The 19,464-nt window shown below is 42.1% G+C and overlaps 1 protein-coding gene across 1 annotated transcript in view; it reads right to left on the reverse strand.

The window, feature by feature from the left end:
- Positions 1-1,105: 1,105 nt before the first annotated feature.
- LOC118395245 (voltage-gated potassium channel subunit beta-1-like) overlaps positions 1,106-19,464 on the reverse strand; it is a 105,494-nt gene continuing 87,135 nt past the window's right edge. The window contains exons 9-14 of the mRNA XM_052464015.1: positions 8,395-8,480; positions 7,917-8,037; positions 7,652-7,746; positions 7,438-7,558; positions 7,234-7,322; positions 1,106-6,720 (exon numbers count right to left, since the gene is read on the reverse strand). Of these exons, the coding sequence (XP_052319975.1) occupies positions 6,625-6,720; positions 7,234-7,322; positions 7,438-7,558; positions 7,652-7,746; positions 7,917-8,037; positions 8,395-8,480 (608 nt within the window). The 3' untranslated portion in view covers positions 1,106-6,624. The remainder of the gene's footprint in view (positions 6,721-7,233; positions 7,323-7,437; positions 7,559-7,651; positions 7,747-7,916; positions 8,038-8,394; positions 8,481-19,464) is intronic.

Here is a 19,464-nt window from a genome sequence, read left to right on the forward strand (position 1 = left end):
TGCACAGTCGATAGCGCGCTGGACATCGGGCAAGAAGGTTGAGGGTTCGAAACCTGCTCCCTGCTTGTTTCATTTGAAGTCTGCACAATTATCAGTTTATTATTTGGTTTATATTGCCCATTCATTGTCAGCTAGAGACACAGCAATGCATTGAGACCCAAATCTGGTCTGTGATAGGACGGGTGGTTTTCACACCATGCGCAAATGTTTGTCTCTACATTAACTAACATATTCCTCTCAATTGTAAATGTTTTGCTTGACTGGTTATGACGTTAGAACTACTTACATTTGCTTCCACCGTAATGTTTTGTCAGCCATCTTTGCTGAAGAAAGTCACCAGCTTCGTCAAATTCATCATTGGAACCACTCGATATGATTGGTCATATAAAAAAACCTCGGGACCCAAATGCATAATGAGTGCTCTAACTCCCCCTTGCGGTGGTCTGGAGCAATGAAGCCGTGACACTGGGTACCTCTAAAAAACGTATTTAAGTTTGCCTGCATTAAAATCCCCGGCCACTTCCGGCCGCGTCTGGAGGAGCATTTTCTTGTCTGCTTATGGCCTCATAGAGTTGGTTGAGTGTGGTCTTAGTCCCAGCATCAGTCTGTGGTGGTAAATAGACGGCTACAAATAATACAGATGAGAACTCTCTTGATAGAGAGTGTGGTTCTCCTAAACCTTCTACGAAAAGTCAATTTTGACAGAAGCTGTATCCCTTCCAGACAAAACCGGCTTTGGCAGAGGTACCAAATAGTGCATTGGTGAAAAAGTGATGAATCGGTGCATTGTGTGCATCAGAGCAAAAGTTAATATTCCTTTGAAATCAATAAAAGGTTTAATGTTGTTCAGATAGAACATCGAGACAATTTAGATATCTTATTGACTTCTGCGTTCTGGTGGAAAAAGCTACATAATGAAATTGGTAGCCTACATCCTTAACTTTAGACAAACAATAAAGTCATCAATGCTACTCTGACCATTAATTTCACAAATATGAATCATGTTCCTTAGTCCTGGAAACTTGTCTTTTACTTTAAAAAATGATTACATATTTACAGTGCTGCTTAATATGAGGTGTTTTCTGAACAGAGAATACCATTGTTCACACTGGATATTTATTAATATATGTACAAATTAACAACAACAATAACAAATACAGTCTTCACTGAAAACTCAACCACTAACAAAATCTCATAATACAATTTTACATTTGAACAGACATTGTATTCAGTTTTACCCCCGCTGCAATGATAAAGGGCACAGCTAATAGCTTGGACAAAATGAAAATGCTTCTCGTGGTTTGACGGGTCATGTTTAAGAGGACTCGACCTTCGCCTCCCAAGCAGGTTGGGGAGTTGCAGCGATGTGACAAGATCGAAATTGTGGACAAAAATGGGGTAGAAATAAATAAATAAATATATATATATTAATATATATGTTTTAATGTTTCTGTACGTGCTTTGTGGGTAATGCTGTTTACACAATGATAAAACTACGTACATGAGTTCAATATCTATCAGCAGAAGAGACGATCGAGAGAAATGGGAAGATGCTATGAAAATAGTATTCCGATAGTGTGTTCTGCTGTCCATCATTGAAAAAATGTAATGAGTCAGTCATTAAAAATGTTTTGAATTTGAAATATCCAACCCAACACACACACCTCTGTTTGGTATTTTAGCATCATGATGCAAAAAACGCCTCAAGATGTCATCATGTACCGGAGAGTTCATTATCACATCAACAATGCAGGGCTAGGAAAATACTCAGGTCGTAGGGTAGGAAGGGCTCAGCCATGACTGACCATCATGGACAGTCGAGATAATGAGTGTATGCCACTGTCAATCACTTTGAAAACAGGAACACAGTCCAATAGTTTTTCCTCAAAATGTGCTACTGTAGTCTACAGAAGTCAGCAGGATGGATAGAGAGAGGGTTCACTTTGGCTTCTACAGAATGCAGGACAGCTGTGTGTACCCAGAGCCATGTACAGTGGCAAGAAAACGTATGTGAACCCTTTGGAATTACCTGGATTTCTGCATAAATTGGTCATCAACAATAGAACAACAATAGAACAACAATAGACAAACAGTGTGATTAAACTCATTTTCTTGTCTATATTGAATACATCATTTAAACATTCAAAGTGTAGGTTGGAAAAAATATGTGAACCCGGAGGCTAATGACTTCTCCAAAAGATCATTGGAGTCAGGAGTCAGCTAATATTATACCTGGAGTATAATTAATGAGACAAGATTGGGGATGTGGTTTAGAGCTGTCTTACCCAATAAAAAACACTCGCAAAATGTGGTTTTGCTATTCACAAGAAGCATTGCCTGATGTGAACCATGCCTCGAACTAAAGAGATCTCAGAAGACCTAAGATTAACCTGGAAAGGGTTACAAAAGTAACTCTTAAAGCCTTGATGTTCATCAGTCCATGGTAAGACAAATTGTCTATTAATGGAGAAAGTCAAGCACTGTTGCTACTCCTTAGGAGTGGCCATCCTGCAAAGATGACTGCAAGAAGAAAGCACAGAATGCTCAATGAGGTTAAGAAGAATCCTAGATTGTCAGCTAAAGACTTACAGAAATCTATGGAACATGCTAACATCTCTGTTGACAAGTTTACGATACATAAAACACTAAACAAGAATGGCGTTCGTGGGAGGATACCACGGAAGAAGCCACTGCTGTCCAAAAAAACATTGCTGCACGTCTGAAGTTTGCAAAGGTGCACCTGGCTGTTCCACAGTGCTACTGGCAAAATATTCTGTGAACAGATTAAACTACAGTTGAGTTGTTTGGAAGGAACACACAACACTATGTGTGGAGGAAAAAATGCACAGCACACCAACATCAACACCAAAACCTCATTCCCACTGTAAAGTATGGTGGAGGGATCATCATGGTTTGGGGCTGCTTTCCTGCTTCAGAGCCTGGACAGCTTGCTATCATCGACAAAAAAATGAATTCCCAAGTTTATCAAGACATTTTGCAGGAGAATGTTAGGCTATCTGTCCGCAATTGAAGCTCGACAGAAGTTAGGTGATGCGACAGGACAATGACCCAAAACACAGAAGTAAATCAACAACAGAATGGCTTCAACAGAAGAAAATATGCCTTCTGGAGTGGCCCAGTCAGAGTCCTGACCTCAATCCTATTGAGATGCTGTGGCATGACCTCGAGAGCAGTTCACACCAGACACTGAAACAGTTTTGTAAAGAGGAATAGTCCAAAATTCCTTATGACCAATTTATGCAGGAATCCAGGTCATTCCATAGGATTCACATACTTTTTCTTGCCACTGTATATAGAGTTAGGACACTTTTTTGAATATTGTTCTAATTCTAGACATTCAGTTAATTTAAATATTCCCCATGCAATGTTAATGAGGTGCTAACATGGCTGCCATAGAATGTTGACATTTATACAATGGGTGGGTCTAATCCTGAATGCCGATTGGTTAAAACTGCATTCCAGCCAGTGTCTATTCCACAAGTTACCACCAGTTAAATCAATTATTTATTCTGTTCCATCTGACTACGCAATCCGCTGTCTCATCAGCCCAGCCAGGCACTTTATAAACATGATCTCCACTATAAAAAGCATCTAGACATTTTCTCACATTTCTTTTAGACTAACATTTAGTTTTCAACAGCGGAGATTTATATAAACCTTGCAGCTTATCTCTCCAATATTTGCAACATTGTTTCAATATTCAAATTCGATCTCCAGCTGTCCCATAGTAATGAATGTGTCAGGAGCTGGGACGAGACAGACAGCGTTTCTTACATGCTGACCACACTGCTCGCGCACATGCATCTGTGTGTGCCATCACACGCATGTTGATTTTGTCCATATCAAAACGAACTCTGAACCAAATATATTAATTTGGGGACAGGTCCTAAAGCATTAAACATTTATGGTAATTTAGCTAGTTAGCTTGCTGTTGCTAGCTAATTTGTCCTGGGATATAAACATTGGGTTGTTGTTATACCTGAAATGCACAAGGTCCTCTACTCCGACAATTAATCCACAGATCAAAGGGTAAACTGAGTTAGTTTCTAGTAATCTCTCCTCCTTCAGTCTTCTTCTTTGGATTTTGGCGGTTGACCACCAACTTTAAGGTGCATTACCAGCACCAACTGGACTGGATTGTGGACCTCAGTTCATCTTTCAGTCACTCACGTGTGTATATGCTCCTAAAAACCAATGAGGAGATGGGAAAGGCGGGACTTACAGCACGTCAAGCATCACAAAAAGAGCCAAGTTCTATTTTAGCACCTGGCTACGTAGACGCTCGTTGATGCGTGCCAGCAGTGTGGATGCAATGATTGAATAACATGTATGTGTATATTTATTTTGCAAAGCTCGCACACGCTACGCGGGCGGTGTGGTCAGCATGTCAGCCAGTCGAAATCATGAATCAGCTGGAATAATATTTATGTATATGTACAAAGAAATGTCAATTGAAAAAAGGTCAAACGAAACGAAGTGCAGCTAGTTTGCAGTCTTTCCAGCTTCAATTTGAAGTCATTGTGTTAGCTGTGTTGTTGGTTAGCTCCTCTGAACAACATTTTCCTGACAAGTGAGCACAATTTCAATGCCAGGCAAAATCGTGCCTCATTTGCTCCTTGTTATGGATGTTTCCAATTAAAAGTCACCAGTAAACAGCTTAAACAAATGCAAATGCAGCTACTTTGCTGTTATTCTCTCTGCACTTTTGATGTGACTGTAAGTTAGCCGTAGTTGGCTACCTAGCAAGCAAGGGATAAGAACGATGCCAGCCAGTATGGCAATGGAACATTTAGAACGAACAACTGGGTCACGCCCATAGATACAGAACAAAAGGACTGAACGACTGGGTCGCATCTCTGGCAACTGAACCGATAGAACGAACGACCAGCCGGCTTGGGTAGCAACCCTAGATTTGTGTCGGGACTATATCTTGTGGAAGGTTGAAATAGTATAAATAAATTATTCTAAATATTTTTTTTTATGAAAATATGTCAATCATTACTGGAATATGTGATAATAGTGATAGTGATAATGTCCTCGAAGCCGGTGTTTGGAGGATATATTGGCATGCGTTGTCACTTGTGAAAACCTACGCACCGCTTGTATAGTCTTCAGATTTTACTGCCTTGAATTTAAATCTGAAATGTGATTAAATAGGATTTTTGTTTTCCTGCTGATCTAGACAATCTACACACATTTTCAAAGTGAAAGGAGATGCATAGAAAATGTCTAAACGGATTCAAAAATAAGAAGCAAAGATATCTTGATTGCATAGCTCTTGGTGGATGCACTTTTGGCAGCAGTTACTGCTATGACTCATTTTGAATAAGATTCCACCAACTTTGTACAAGTTTTAGGGCAACATATATACATTGTGTTTGTCAAAATTGCTCAAGCTCAGTCAGTTCAAATCTTGTCTCTGATTTTAAAGCAGATTTAGGCCAAGTCAGGACTGAGACTGGACCACTAAGGAACACATACATCTATTCGAAAGCCATTCTGGAGTGTTTTTGGCCTTAAAAGTCATATAAATTTCCCTCTGAAAAATACAATTATATCCTAGTGTTAGGTCTTCAGAGGAATGAGGCATGTTTTCCTGTAAAATGTTATATTTGCTTTGCTCCATTTATATTTTGATCTGGACAAACTCCCCAGATATTGCCGGTGACATGCATACCCATAACATGATACTGCCACTACAATACTTGGAAATACAGAGTTTTTCACTCTGTGATGTGTCGCGTTGGATTTGCCCCAAACGTTTCCTGTTTCCTTATTTAGTCCAAAAAGTGCATTTCTTTGCCACGCTGTATTGCAGTATTACTTAATGGCCTTGTTGCAAACTGGATGGATGATTTAGAATGGATTTTTTAGCACGGGCTTCCTTTTTTTAAAACTTTGTCATACATGCCAGTAATATGGAGTGAATGGGATGTTGTTGATCCCTGTACATCTTTAGCCTCATAGTGACATCCCTGAGCAGTTTCCATTCTCAGCCACAGCACATTTAGGAAGGTTTGGCCAGATCTGTACAGTGTCTGGGTGATATGATACACCATCCAGAGATGAATTACCATACTTGACCATACTCAAAGGGATATTTAGTGGCTTGGAATTATGTTTAACCTCCCCTGATCCATGCATGTCTAAAAATGTATTACAGACATGCTTTTAAAGCTCATTGGTGGCTCTGAGGATGAATTATTGTTTGAGATGCACTATACACTATCCTCTGACGTTACAGAGACAGAGGAAGTTGCTCTCAAATCAAGAGAAAGACTACTTTTACAAACAGATGGACCCCATTCAAGAAATGGTGTGATTTTCTTTTATGAGCACATCTTGATAACAATGATTGTTTAGGCAAGTTTTAAACTGTCTGCACTGTAGCAGAGCTGTGGCATGCATGCTTTTGTCAAGTAGAGCTCTCAGTTAACGACATTGAGTACAGGCTGATCTTCATACGGACGAGGCAGGCGGAGGAGCTGTGCAGAACACACACACATACACAAGAGCAGGGTTGGGCACACACTGGAGGTGCCACTGATGAGATCTTGTCCAGATTAGGTCTATCAATCACAGTTCTGTAAAATGGTCTATATCCTAATGTGCTTGATGAAAGTCCTTCTTACTGTGCGGTCTGTTTCCCAAGACGTGGTCAATCTCTGTGACAATGCCTGCTGTCATCTTTGGAATGACCTACAATATATGAAGAGGAGAAAGAACACGTTTGATTCAGTTAGTTGTAAAGTTGATAGCAGTAGTTAGTAAATACACCACAATAGATGTAATGTATCCAAAATATTCAACAAACAGTGTAGACTAGAGAGAGGGAACCGTTTTTGAGTGCTGAGAAAGGGATGCCATAAAAATTACATAATTTCTTTTAAAAAATTTATTTACTACATCCATGGTCCAGGTTCCAGCCTGGTCGTCAGTAAGACAGCAGGTCTAGCTCAGTTGTTAGAGCATGGTGTTTGCATTGCCAGGATAGTTGCCAGGATAATCCTGGGATTACTCATATGTAAAAATGGTATCCACAGATGAGGATAAATGTGTTTTCTAAATGTCATGTGTTGTTGTTATTGTTATTATTATTATTATTATTATTATTATTATTATTATTATGATTATATATTAAAGCTTGAAATGTATTCTTCAAAGGGGTCCTGCTCCCCTAAATGTAGATAGTATATGAGAGATGCTCCTTGCCTCCATGGCCCTGAGGTTCTCTGCAAGCTGGATGGGGCTGGATGTTCCCAGCAACACTGAGCTCACTCCTTCATTCCTCAGGCACCAGGCTAGAGAAAGAGAGAGAGAGGTTCATCAGTCCCTTGTGGAGGTAGTCCTTCCAAGACTCAAAATAGGGCAATCCTCTACATTTAGCATGGTTATCTGTCTGTACCGATATCTTACCGATGGCTAGTTGTGGCAGAGTGCAACCCAGCTTCTCAGAGATGGTAGTCAGCTCCTTCAGCTTGGCCTGTTGTTTCCTCCCATCCTCACTCACTATCTTCTCCTTCAACCAGGCATACGGCTGGAGGAGAGAGAATGGAGAAGGATCTGAGGACCAAGCAGACATTCATAAAACCCCTCAGATGTTGTTGGGACAAGAAGATACGAGCAGTACCTTCATGGAGGCCCTGGAGCATTCTGGGATACCATTCTCATACTTCCCAGTGATGATTCCACAAGCTAGAGGCGACCAGGATACCACACCCACACCTGCAATGGCACGTGGTAGTCAGGCCACATGACAGACAAGGTAATCATCAGACGACCATTGTACTGAAGGACAAAAGAACTGGTATCTACAGTTTACCTTTTGAGGCATGGAATATTGACTGGTATGTCAAAGACCACAGCATGCACAGTCCAAGATAGATGTCACTTGCCTATCTTGTGATAGAGCTCAGGCAGCTGTGTCTCAACCTTGTCCCTCTGGAAGAAATTATACTCGGCCTGCTCACACACTGGAGGGATCAGGTTAAACTGCCTAGCCACAGAGTACGCCTCCTAAATGAGGGATGAGAAAGAGAGGAGGAAGAAGGGGAGAGAAACATGGTGAGGAAAGTGGGATCTGAACTTTACTGACCGCATTCATCTGTTAAAGCTTGGCATTTCTTGTCAGACCAAACTTCAATATATTCAAAAGCATTGATATTGCAAGACATCACCCAAACTTTTCAGACTTCATTTATCTTTTCAACCCCCTGTAGTGTTTGTTTACTTCCTAATGTCAGACTTCAGAAGTATTCATTTCCCATGCATGCTAGTGAATTATGTGGACAGAATCTAGATAGTAGGTCAACAGCAAATGAGAGTATGAAATCCATGTATTGTGAGGTTGTGAGGAAGTGTGTTCCTACTCACCATGATCTCCATGGCAGACCATCGTGATGTCCCCCAGTACATGGACATACCCTGGTTGATCACATGGGTCATCGCCCTCACAATCTCTGCAGAGACAAAAACAACAAACACCTGCTAGCTACAGGAGGGAAACATGGCTTTTTTGGACAAATGGGATGTTGTGGGTATTGGTGTAGGTTGGCATCTGCCCCTTTCTGCACAAGGGAGTTGGGAGAGTATAGAAAAATAAGATACATTATGTTTAAGTGATGTTCCCCTGAAAATATACATTAACTGTCCGTTTACCTGTAAATGGAAGCCTGGTTGTGTTTCAAGTGGAACATACATAGAGAGAAACTGAAACGATGAAGACACTCCCATGTTAAGGAGCAGGTGTGAGACATGAGGGCACCTCACCTCCTCCTACAACAGATCACTTGTCATTACTAAACGATGCATTATAAAGGCTTTGTATCATTTCAGACAGTAGTTTTGAAGGTAGCACTCACAAGCCAAAACGGGTCCACGATAATGTTTTATGATAACGTTCTGGTAAATAAATCAAATACAAAAATATTCCTGAAATGTGTATATGTTATGAATTCCAATTCCTACAATGTGTTAGCAATTTGAAAGTGCTTAAAATCCTGTTCAATCTTCTTAAAGGCAAATATTGACGTTTGTTGTTTTACTATCCTACTGGGCAGACCAAGTCATTTCAATGTGGAGAATTGGGTAATATTTGTTAGATGACCAGGTGGTGAATCGCATCTCTGCATGTCTGGCAGACATATCAGTGTGGATGACGGATCACCACCTCAAGCTGAACCTCGGCAAGACGGAGCTGCTCTTCCTCCCGGGGAAGGACTGCCCGTTCCATGATCTCGCCATCACGGTTGACAACTCCATTGTGTCCTCCTCCCAGAGCGCTAAGAACCTTGGCGTGATCCTGGACAACACCCTGTCGTTCTCAACTAATATCAAGGCGGTAGCCCGTTCCTGTAGGTTCATGCTCTACAACATCCGCAGAGTACGACCCTGCCTCACACAGGAAGCGGCGCAGGTCCTAATCCAGGCACTTGTCATCTCCCGTCTGGATTACTGCAACTCGCTGTTGGCTGGGCTCCCTGCCTGTGCCATTAAACCCCTACAACTCATCCAGAACGCCGCAGCCTGTCTGGTGTTCAACCTTCCCAAGTTCTCTCACGTCACCCCGCTCCTCCGCTCTCTCCACTGGCTTCCAGTTGAAGCTCGCATCCGCTACAAGACCATGGTGCTTGCCTACGGAGCTGTGAGGGGAACGGCACCTCAGTACCTCCAGGCTCTGATCAGTCCCTACACCCAAACAAGGGCACTGCGTTCATCCACCTCTGGCCTGCTCGCCTCCCTACCACTGAGGAAGTACAGTTCCCGCTCAGCCCAGTCAAAACTGTTCGCTGCTCTGGCTCCCCAATGGTGGAACACACTCCCTCACGACGCCAGGACAGCGGAGTCAATCACCACCTTCCGGAGACACCTGAAACCCCACCTCTTTAAGGAATACCTAGGATAGGATAAAGTAATCCCCCCTTAAAAGATTTAGATGCACTATTGTTATGTGGCTGTTCCACTGGATGTCATAAGGTGAATGCACCAATTTGTAAGTCGCTCTGGATAAGAGCGTCTGCTAAATGACTTAAATGTAATGTAAATGTAGATGAGATTCCAACCTATTTTCACCCTCTCAAAAAGACCACTAAAAGACCTAAAAGTTTGTTGAAATCACAATGTGTTATCACTATGCTTTCAACCATCTAAAAGCACAACCACATTCCAATGGAAAATCTCATTCTGATTTTTGGTTTAGTTGTCAGCTAAATGTGTTATCACTGCGCTTTCAACCATGTAATAGCAAAACAAAGATCAAATGGGAATACAATGTCAGATATTTTGTTCATTTCTACAACAACTTAATGTGAGTCTGCAAAAGATAGTTTACAGCCTAACCAGACCCCTAGGTATTTGTAGTTGTCCAGAGTATTGATGCGGGCAGCGATCGATTGAAAAGCATGCATTTAGTTTCACTTGAATTTATGAGCAGTTGGAGGCCACGGAAGGAGTGTTGTATGGCATTGAAGTTCGTCTGGAGGTTTGTTAACACAGTGTACAAAGAAGAGCCAGAAGTATACATAATGGTGTCGTCTGCGTAGAGGTGGATCAGAGAATCACCCGCAGCAAGAGCGACATCATTGATGTAAACAGAGAAAAGAGACGGCCCGAGAATATAACCCTGAGGCACCCCTATAGAGACTGCCAGAGGTCCGGACAACCTGCCCTCCGATTTGACACACTGAACTTTATCTGAGAAGTAGTTGTTGAACCAGGCGAGGCAGTCATTTGAGAAACCAAGGCTGTTGAGTCTGCCGATAAGAATGCGGTGATTGACAGAGTCGACAGCCTTTGCCAGGTCGATGAAGACGGCTGCACAGTACTGTCTTTTATCAATGGTGGTTATGATATCGTTTAGGACCTTGAGCGTAGCTGAGGTCCACCCATGACCAGCTCGGAGACCAGATTGTGTAGCGGAGAAGGTACAGTGGGATTCAAAATGGTAGGTGATCTGTTTGTTAACTTGCCTTTAGAAAGGCAGGATAGGATAGATATAGGTATGTAACAGTTTAAGTGGAGATTCCTCAGCAAATCATTCTCATGACAGCGCAATGGTTATAGTCAGTGACAAATATCAAAACTAAGCAGGGCTGGATGATGTTAAAACTCTGGATGGGAGACTAAAGGGATAGCTCTCCAGGAGGTGGTCTTGCCCAGCCGACAGTTTTTTTCTGATAGTGAATATTACATTGAAGATCTGACGTTTCAAAGGGAAACATTTGATATATTTCATACAAGGCTTGTCTATGTTGAAAATTGGTTACCATGACAACATAATCCATTGGTTGACATTTTACCCTCAAAACAAAAGTTTACGTTGATTACTTTTCTCAAATCTTATGTATTTTCCACGTAGATTCCACATCAAAATAATTTGACAAATTTTACTGAACAAAAATATTAACGTATGGATTTCACATGACTGGGCATAAGCCAACCAACTGGGGAACCAGGCCCAGCCAATTATAATGAATTTTTCCCCACAACAGGGCTTTATTACAGACAGAAATACTCCTCAGTTTCATCAGCTGTCCGGGTGACTGGTATCAGACAATCCTGCAGGCGGTCATAGAGTCCGAGGTGCTAAAGGAGCTCCATAAACTTGAACCCCCAAAAAACATCTGGGTCAGATGGTTTAGACCCTTTCTTTTTTAAGATTGCTGACCCTATAATCACCAAGCCTTTCTGGGGAGGTTCCCATTGCTTGGAAGGCAGCCACGGTTCATCCTTTTTTAAAGGGGGAGATCAATACAATCCTAACTGCTATAGGCCTATTTCTATTTTGCCCTGTTTAAAACAAAAAAAAATTATCAACTGGCTTTCTTGATGTCTATAGTATTCTCTCTGGTATGCAATCTGGTTTCCGCTCAGGTTATGGATGTGACACTGCAAACTTAAAGGTTCTCAATGATGTCACTATTGACCTTGATTCTAAGCAATGTTGTGCTGCTACTTTTATTGATTTGGCCAAAGCTTTTGATGCGGTAGACCACTCCATTCTTGTGGGGCTTTGGGGTCTTTGGCCTGGTTTTCTAACTATCGCTCTCTCAAAGTGTGCAGTGTATACAGTCAGAACATCTGCTGTCTCAGCCACTGCCTGTCACCAAGGGAGTACCCCAAGGCCCAATCCTACGCTTTTCTCAATTTATATCAACAACATAGCTCAGGTAGTAGGATGCTCTCTCATCCATTTATATGCAGATGATACAGTCTTACACTCAGCTGGCCCCTCCCCGGATTTTGTGTTAAATGCTCTACAACAAAGCTTTCTTAGTGTCCAACAAGCTTTCTCTGCCCTTAACCTTGTTCTAAACATCTCCAAAACAAAGGTCATGTGGTTTGGTAAAAATAATGCCTCTCTTCCCACAGGTGTTATTACTACCTCTGAGGGTTTAGAGCTTGAGGTAGTCACCTCATACAAGTACTTAGAAGTATGGCTAGACGGTACACTGTCCTTCTCTCATCACATATCAAAGCTACAGGCTAAAGTTAAATATGGATTAGTTGGTTTCCTCTATCGTAATCGCTCCTTTTACCCCCCAGCTGCCAAACTAACCCTGATTAAGATGACCATCCTGCCCACGCTAGATTACGGAGACGTAATTTATAGATCCGCAGGTAAGGGTGCTGTCAAGCGGCTAGATGTTCTTTACCATTCGACCATCAGATTTGCCACCAATGCATCTTATAGGACACATCACGGCACTCTTATACTCCTCTGTAAACTGGTCATCTCTGTATACCCGTCGCAAGACCCACTAGTTGATGCTTATTTATAAAACCCTCTTAGGCCTCACTCCCCCCTATCTGAGATATCTACTGCAGCCCTCATCCTCCACATAAAGCACCCATTCTGCCAGTCACATTCTGTTAAAGGTCCCCAAAGCACACACATCTCTGGATCGCTCCTCTTTTCAGTTCGCTGCAGCTAGCGAATGGAACGAGCTGCAACAAACACTCCAACTGGACAGTTATGGCTATCTCTTCATTCAAAGACTCAATCATGGACACACTTACTGACAGTTGTGGCTGCTTTGTTGTTGTTGATTGTCTCTACCTTCTTGCCCTTTGTGCTGTCGTCTGTGCCCAATAATGTTTGCACCCTGTTTTGTGCTGCTGCCATGTTGTGTTGCTACCATGCTGAGTTGTCATGTGTTGTTGCCATGCTATGTTGTTGTCTTTTGTCTCTCTTTATGGAGTGTTGTGTTGTCTCTCTTGTCGTGAAGTGTGTTTTGTCCGATATTTTTAATTTATTTTTATTTTTAATCCCAGCCCCCTTCCCCACAGGAGGCCTTTTGCCTTTTGGTAGGCCGTCATTGTAAATAAGAATTTGTTCTTAACTTACTGTAGATGACAATTAAACAAGAAATCAGACTTTGTTTCTCGATCGGAATTTGGTTGTCCATTTAGATGGCTGAAAGCATAGTGATAACACATTAGGAATTCATCAAACTTCTGGCTGACTTTTAGAGTTGGTGAAAAAAGGTTGTAATCTCATAGACGTCTCTCCCAAATATTACCCACATTTACATGTTGAAATAGTGTGGTGTGCATGTGCCCAGTGGGTAGCTTGTAGAGGCTCTAATCAGAGTCGTATAACATTTGATGTAGCAGAAGTCACCCGTAGTGGACCTTTGTCAGTTCTGTAATGCTGCCTATGACCCTCTCTAATTCAATAACCTCTCTCCTCTCATTGAAACAGTGTTTGTGTATGGCTCTTCACACCACAATGGCCCTGCAATACCACTGTACCCTCAGGCACAAACAGAACTGACAAAGGTCCACTACGGGTGGCTTCTGCTACATCAAATGTTACTACTCAAGTTGTCTAACTAACCAGAAGCGCTATTGTAAGGAAACTAGAACATTCAATTCAATTCCATATACTTTAGATGTCCCGCAAAGGGCAAATATGCTTGGCAAACGGTGCAATTTGGTAGCTTTACAAAATAAATAAAAATAAAAACGTTGGTAAGATGATAACAGTACAACTCAACAGGCAGTACAGTATATATATATATATATATAAGGTGAAATCTCACACAGAGCGCTTCGATTATGGGGTGGCAGGTAGCCTAGTGGTTAGAGCATTGGGCCAGTAACCACAAGGTTGTTGGATTGAATCCCAGAGCTGACAAGGCAAAAATCTGTCTCTGATTCAGAGGTGTTGGGTTAAATGTGGAAGACACATTTCAGTTGAATGCATTCAGTTGTACAACTGACTAGGTATCCCCCTTTCCCCTTACCCTTACAAATGTGTAGTCTAATCAAGAAATGCAACAGGATGTATTGGGTTTGGGTGCATTTCTCCATAAATAACTACAATCATGCTGAACAACAAAATGTAAAACAGGGAGAGATGGAAAAGAGGTTCATCTATATGTCAGTGTGATTAAAAAAGTGATTCCCTTTCATGAGCAGCTCATTCTGTGAGCCTACAAACAGCGGAGAGTGCCAGAGTGTGTGGGTGAAACGGGTGGGAAGTGGAGAGGGGAAAATGTCAGGCATGAACAACAATACATCTGTTCTGAGATGGAAGAGAGAAATGGAGAAAGAATGGAAGAGATAGCTGTACATTGTTCATCAGATTCTATGAATTCTTAAAGCGGCAATCAGCAGTTGAAAAAATGTCAAATGTTTTTCTTGCTGCCACTGTTTTGCTAAAAACTGAGGGACGGGACTGGAGAATTGCAACCACTCTCAAATTCATAGACAGACCCACAGAGTTTCTAAAACTGGAGGTGCAAATTCCGTAAACGCTTGCCAAACAGACCAGGCTGGGGTTTGAGAAGACAATGAGAGAAGTGAAAACAAACAGACCAGGCTGGGGTTTGAGAAGACAATGAGAGAAGTGAAAACAAACAGACCAGGCTGGGGTTTGAGAAGACAATGAGAGAAGGGAAAACAAACAGACCAGGCTGGGGTTTGAGAAGACAATGAGAGAAGTGAGAACAAACAGACCAGGCTGGGGTTTGAGAAGACAATGAGAGAAGTGAAAACAAACAGACCAGGCTGGGGTTTGAGAAGACAATGAGAGAAGTGAAAACAAACAGACCAGGCTGGGGTTTGAGAAGACAATGAGAGAAGTGAAAACAAACAGACCAGGCTGGGGTTGGAGAAGACAATGAGAGAAGTGAAAACAAACAGACAAGGCTGGGGTTGGAGAAGACAATGAGAGAAGTGAAAACAAACAGACAAGGCTGGGGTTGGAGAAGACAATGAGAGAAGTGAAAACAAACAGACAAGGCTGGGGTTGGAGAAGACAATGAGAGAAGTGAAAACAAACAGACAAGGCTGGGGTTGGAGAAGACAATGAGAGAAGTGAAAACAAACAGACCAGGCTGGGGTTGGAGAAGACAATGAGAGAAGTGAAAACAAACAGACCAGGCTGGGGTTGGAGAAGACAATGAGAGAAGTGAAAACAAACAGACCAGGCTGGGGTTGGAGAAGACAATGAGAGAAGTGAAAACAAACAGACAAGGCTGGGGTTGGAGAAGACAATGAGAGAAGTGAAAACAAACAGACCAGGCTGGGGTTGGAGAAGACAATGAGAGAAGTGAAAACAAACAGACCAGGCTGGGGTTGGAGAAGACAATGAGAGAAGTGAAAACAAACAGACCAGGCTGGGGTTGGAGAAGACAATGAGAGAAGTGAAAACAAACAGACCAGGCTGGGGTTGGAGAAGACAATGAGAGAAGTGAAAACAAACAGACCAGGCTGGGGTTGGAGAAGACAATGAGAGAAGTGAGAACAAACAGACCAGGCTGGGGTTTGAGAAGACAATGAGAGAAGTGAAAACAAACAGACCAGGCTGGGGTTTGAGAAGACAATGAGAGAAGTGAAAACAAACAGACCAGGCTGGGGTTTGAGAAGACAATGAGAGAAGTGAAAACAAACAGACCAGGCTGGGGTTTGAGAAGTCAATGAGAGAAGTGAAACATTTTCTCAAATTCTAAAAGGCACAACCCAGATTCGAGACATCTTAAAGAGCTGAACATGTGATTTCTACAACCTCGTGAAAGTGACACACTGACACGTTTTAATTTTTGTCAAAAACCTTTTTATATATTAAAGAAGTGCTTTTGATTTGACGCCCTGCATATGCGCAGTTTGGTGTGAGGCAACTGTTAGAACAGATGCGCATGACCTTAGCTAGCCAACATTGACATGACATGGCATACGAGTGTGATCTGGGATTTTATTGGAGAAGCAGTTTCTGTCTATCTTTATACTGCAGTGTCTTTGACAGAGCTATGGATGTAAGGACCATCCATGATAACACAATTATAATTTTAACCATGGTTTACATTTACTTTGTTTACAAACATTGGGGTAAAACATACTTATATTTTGGGTTCTGATGAAGCAAGTCAGTTGAACTATACTCATGAGGCATTTCTAAGTTATATTCTCCAAGAATCAATGGGTACATATCAACATTATATAAGTCCAAAAATGGACGTACTGTAGTAACCCAGCTAACAAACAAAAAAATCCCACAACTTTAGAGGATGTTCCCTTCCCTCTATAGGTCATTAACTAACGTGTTCATAGGAACGGACCCAGGATGTGCTCGGAGTATTTCCAAGAAAATATTTGCTTTAATGTCAAATAGAACTTACCTAAAACATGGTTACCATGAACTCACTTAAGATATGAATGTTCTACACACGGGAACGTTGCAAGACCATTCATGTGTCCCGTTTCTGTGGGTTAGGAGAATATTCCATCAATGTCCCACCAAACATACACAGACCATTCATGTGTCCCGTTTCTGTGGGTTAGGAGAATATTCCATCAACGTCCCACCAAACATACACAGACCATTCATGTGTCCCGTTTCTGTGGGTTAGGAGAATATTCCATCAATGTCCCACCAAACATACACAGACCATTCATGTGTCCCGTTTCTGTGGGTTAGGAGAATATTCCATCAACGTCCCACCAAACATACACAGACCATTCATGTGTCCCGTTTCTGTGGGTTAGGAGAATATTCCATCAATGTCCCACCAAACATACACAGACCATTCATGTGTCCCGTTTCTGTGGGTTAGGAGAATATTCCATCAATGTCCCACCAAACATACACAGACCATTCATGTGTCCCGTTTCTGTGGGTTAGGAGAATATTCCATCAATGTCCCACCAAACATACACAGACCATTCATGTGTCCCGTTTCTGTGGGTTAGGAGAATATTCCATCAACGTCCCACCAAACATACACAGACCATTCATGTGTCCCGTTTCTGTGGGTTAGGAGAATATTCCATCAATGTCCCACCAAACATAAACAGACCATTCATGTGTCCCGTTTCTGTGGGTTAGGAGAATATTCCATCTACGTCCCACCAAACATACACAGACCATTCATGTGTCCCGTTTCTGTGGGTTAGGAGAATATTCCATCTACGTCCCACCAAACATACACAGACCATTCATGTGTCCCGTTTCTGTGGGTTAGGAGAATATTCCATCAACGTCCCACCAAACATACACAGACCATTCATGTGTCCCGTTTCTGTGGGTTAGGAGAATATTCCATCAACGTCCCACCAAACATACACAGACCATTCATGTGTCCCGTTTCTGTGGGTTAGGAGAATATTCCATCAATGTCCCACCAAACATACACAGACCATTCATGTGTCCCGTTTCTGTGGGTTAGGAGAATATTCCATCAATGTCCCACCAAACATACACAGGCCATTCATGTGTCCCATTTCTGTGGGTTAGAGAATATTCCATCAATGTCAAACATACACAGGCCATTCATGTGTCCCATTTCTGTGGGTTAGGAGAATATTCCATCAATGTCCCACCAAACATAAACAGACCATTCATGTGTCCCGTTTCTGTGGGTTAGGAGAATATTCCATCAATGTCAAACATACACAGACCATTCATGTGTCCCGTTTCTGTGGGTTAGGAGAATATTCCATCACGTCCCACCAAACATAAACAGACCATTCATGTGTCCCGTTTCTGTGGGTTAGGAGAATATTCCATCAATGTCCCACCAAACATACACAGACCATTCATGTGTCCCGTTTCTGTGGGTTAGGAGAATATTCCATCAATGTCCCACCAAACATACACAGACCATTCATGTGTCCCGTTTCTGTGGGTTAGGAGAATATTCCATCAATGTCCCACCAAACATACACAGACCATTCATGTGTCCCGTTTCTGTGGGTTAGGAGAATATTCCATCAACGTCCCACCAAACATACACAGACCATTCATGTGTCCCGTTTCTGTGGGTTAGGAGAATATTCCATCAATGTCCCACCAAACATACACAGACCATTCATGTGTCCCGTTTCTGTGGGTTAGGAGAATATTCCATCACGTCCCACCAAACATACACAGACCATTCATGTGTCCCGTTTCTGTGGGTTAGGAGAATATTCCATCTACGTCCCACCAAACATACACAGACCATTCATGTGTCCCGTTTCTGTGGGTTAGAGAATATTCCATCTACGTCCCACCAAACATACACAGACCATTCATGTGTCCCGTTTCTGTGGGTTAGGAGAATATTCCATCAATGTCCCACCAAACATACACAGACCATTCATGTGTCCCGTTTCTGTGGGTTAGGAGAATATTCCATCAATGTCCCACCAAACATACACAGACCATTCATGTGTCCCGTTTCTGTGGGTTAGAGAATATTCCATCAATGTCCCACCAAACATACACAGGCCATTCATGTGTCCCATTTCTGTGGGTTAGGAGAATATTCCATCAATGTCCCACCAAACATACACAGGCCATTCATGTGTCCCATTTCTGTGGGTTAGGAGAATATTCCATCAATGTCCCACCAAACATAAACAGACCATTCATGTGTCCCGTTTCTGTGGGTTAGGAGAATATTCCATCAATGTCCCACCAAACATACACAGACCATTCATGTGTCCCGTTTCTGTGGGTTAGGAGAATATTCCATCAATGTCCCACCAAACATACACAGGCCATTCATGTGTCCCATTTCTGTGGGTTAGGAGAATATTCCATCAATGTCCCACCAAACATACACAGGCCATTCATGTGTCCCATTTCTGTGGGTTAGGAGAATATTCCATCTACGTCCCACCAAACATACACAGACCATTCATGTGTCCCGTTTCTGTGGGTTAGAGAATATTCCATCAATGTCCCACCAAACATACACAGACCATTCATGTGTCCCGTTTCTGTGGGTTAGGAGAATATTCCATCTACGTCCCACCAAACATACACAGACCATTCATGTGTCCCGTTTCTGTGGGTTAGGAGAATATTCCATCTACGTCCCACCAAACATACACAGACCATGGTTGCCATGTTCTCAGGACATAAGATATTAATGTTCTAGACATGTTTCATGGGAACGTTGCAAGAATATGCATGTGCACAGTTTCCTGTGTTAGGAAAATAATCCATCATCATCA

Source organism: Oncorhynchus keta, chromosome 15 (assembly GCF_023373465.1).
Source record: "Oncorhynchus keta strain PuntledgeMale-10-30-2019 chromosome 15, Oket_V2, whole genome shotgun sequence".
In the NCBI taxonomy this organism is placed as follows: Eukaryota; Metazoa; Chordata; class Actinopteri; order Salmoniformes; family Salmonidae; genus Oncorhynchus; species Oncorhynchus keta.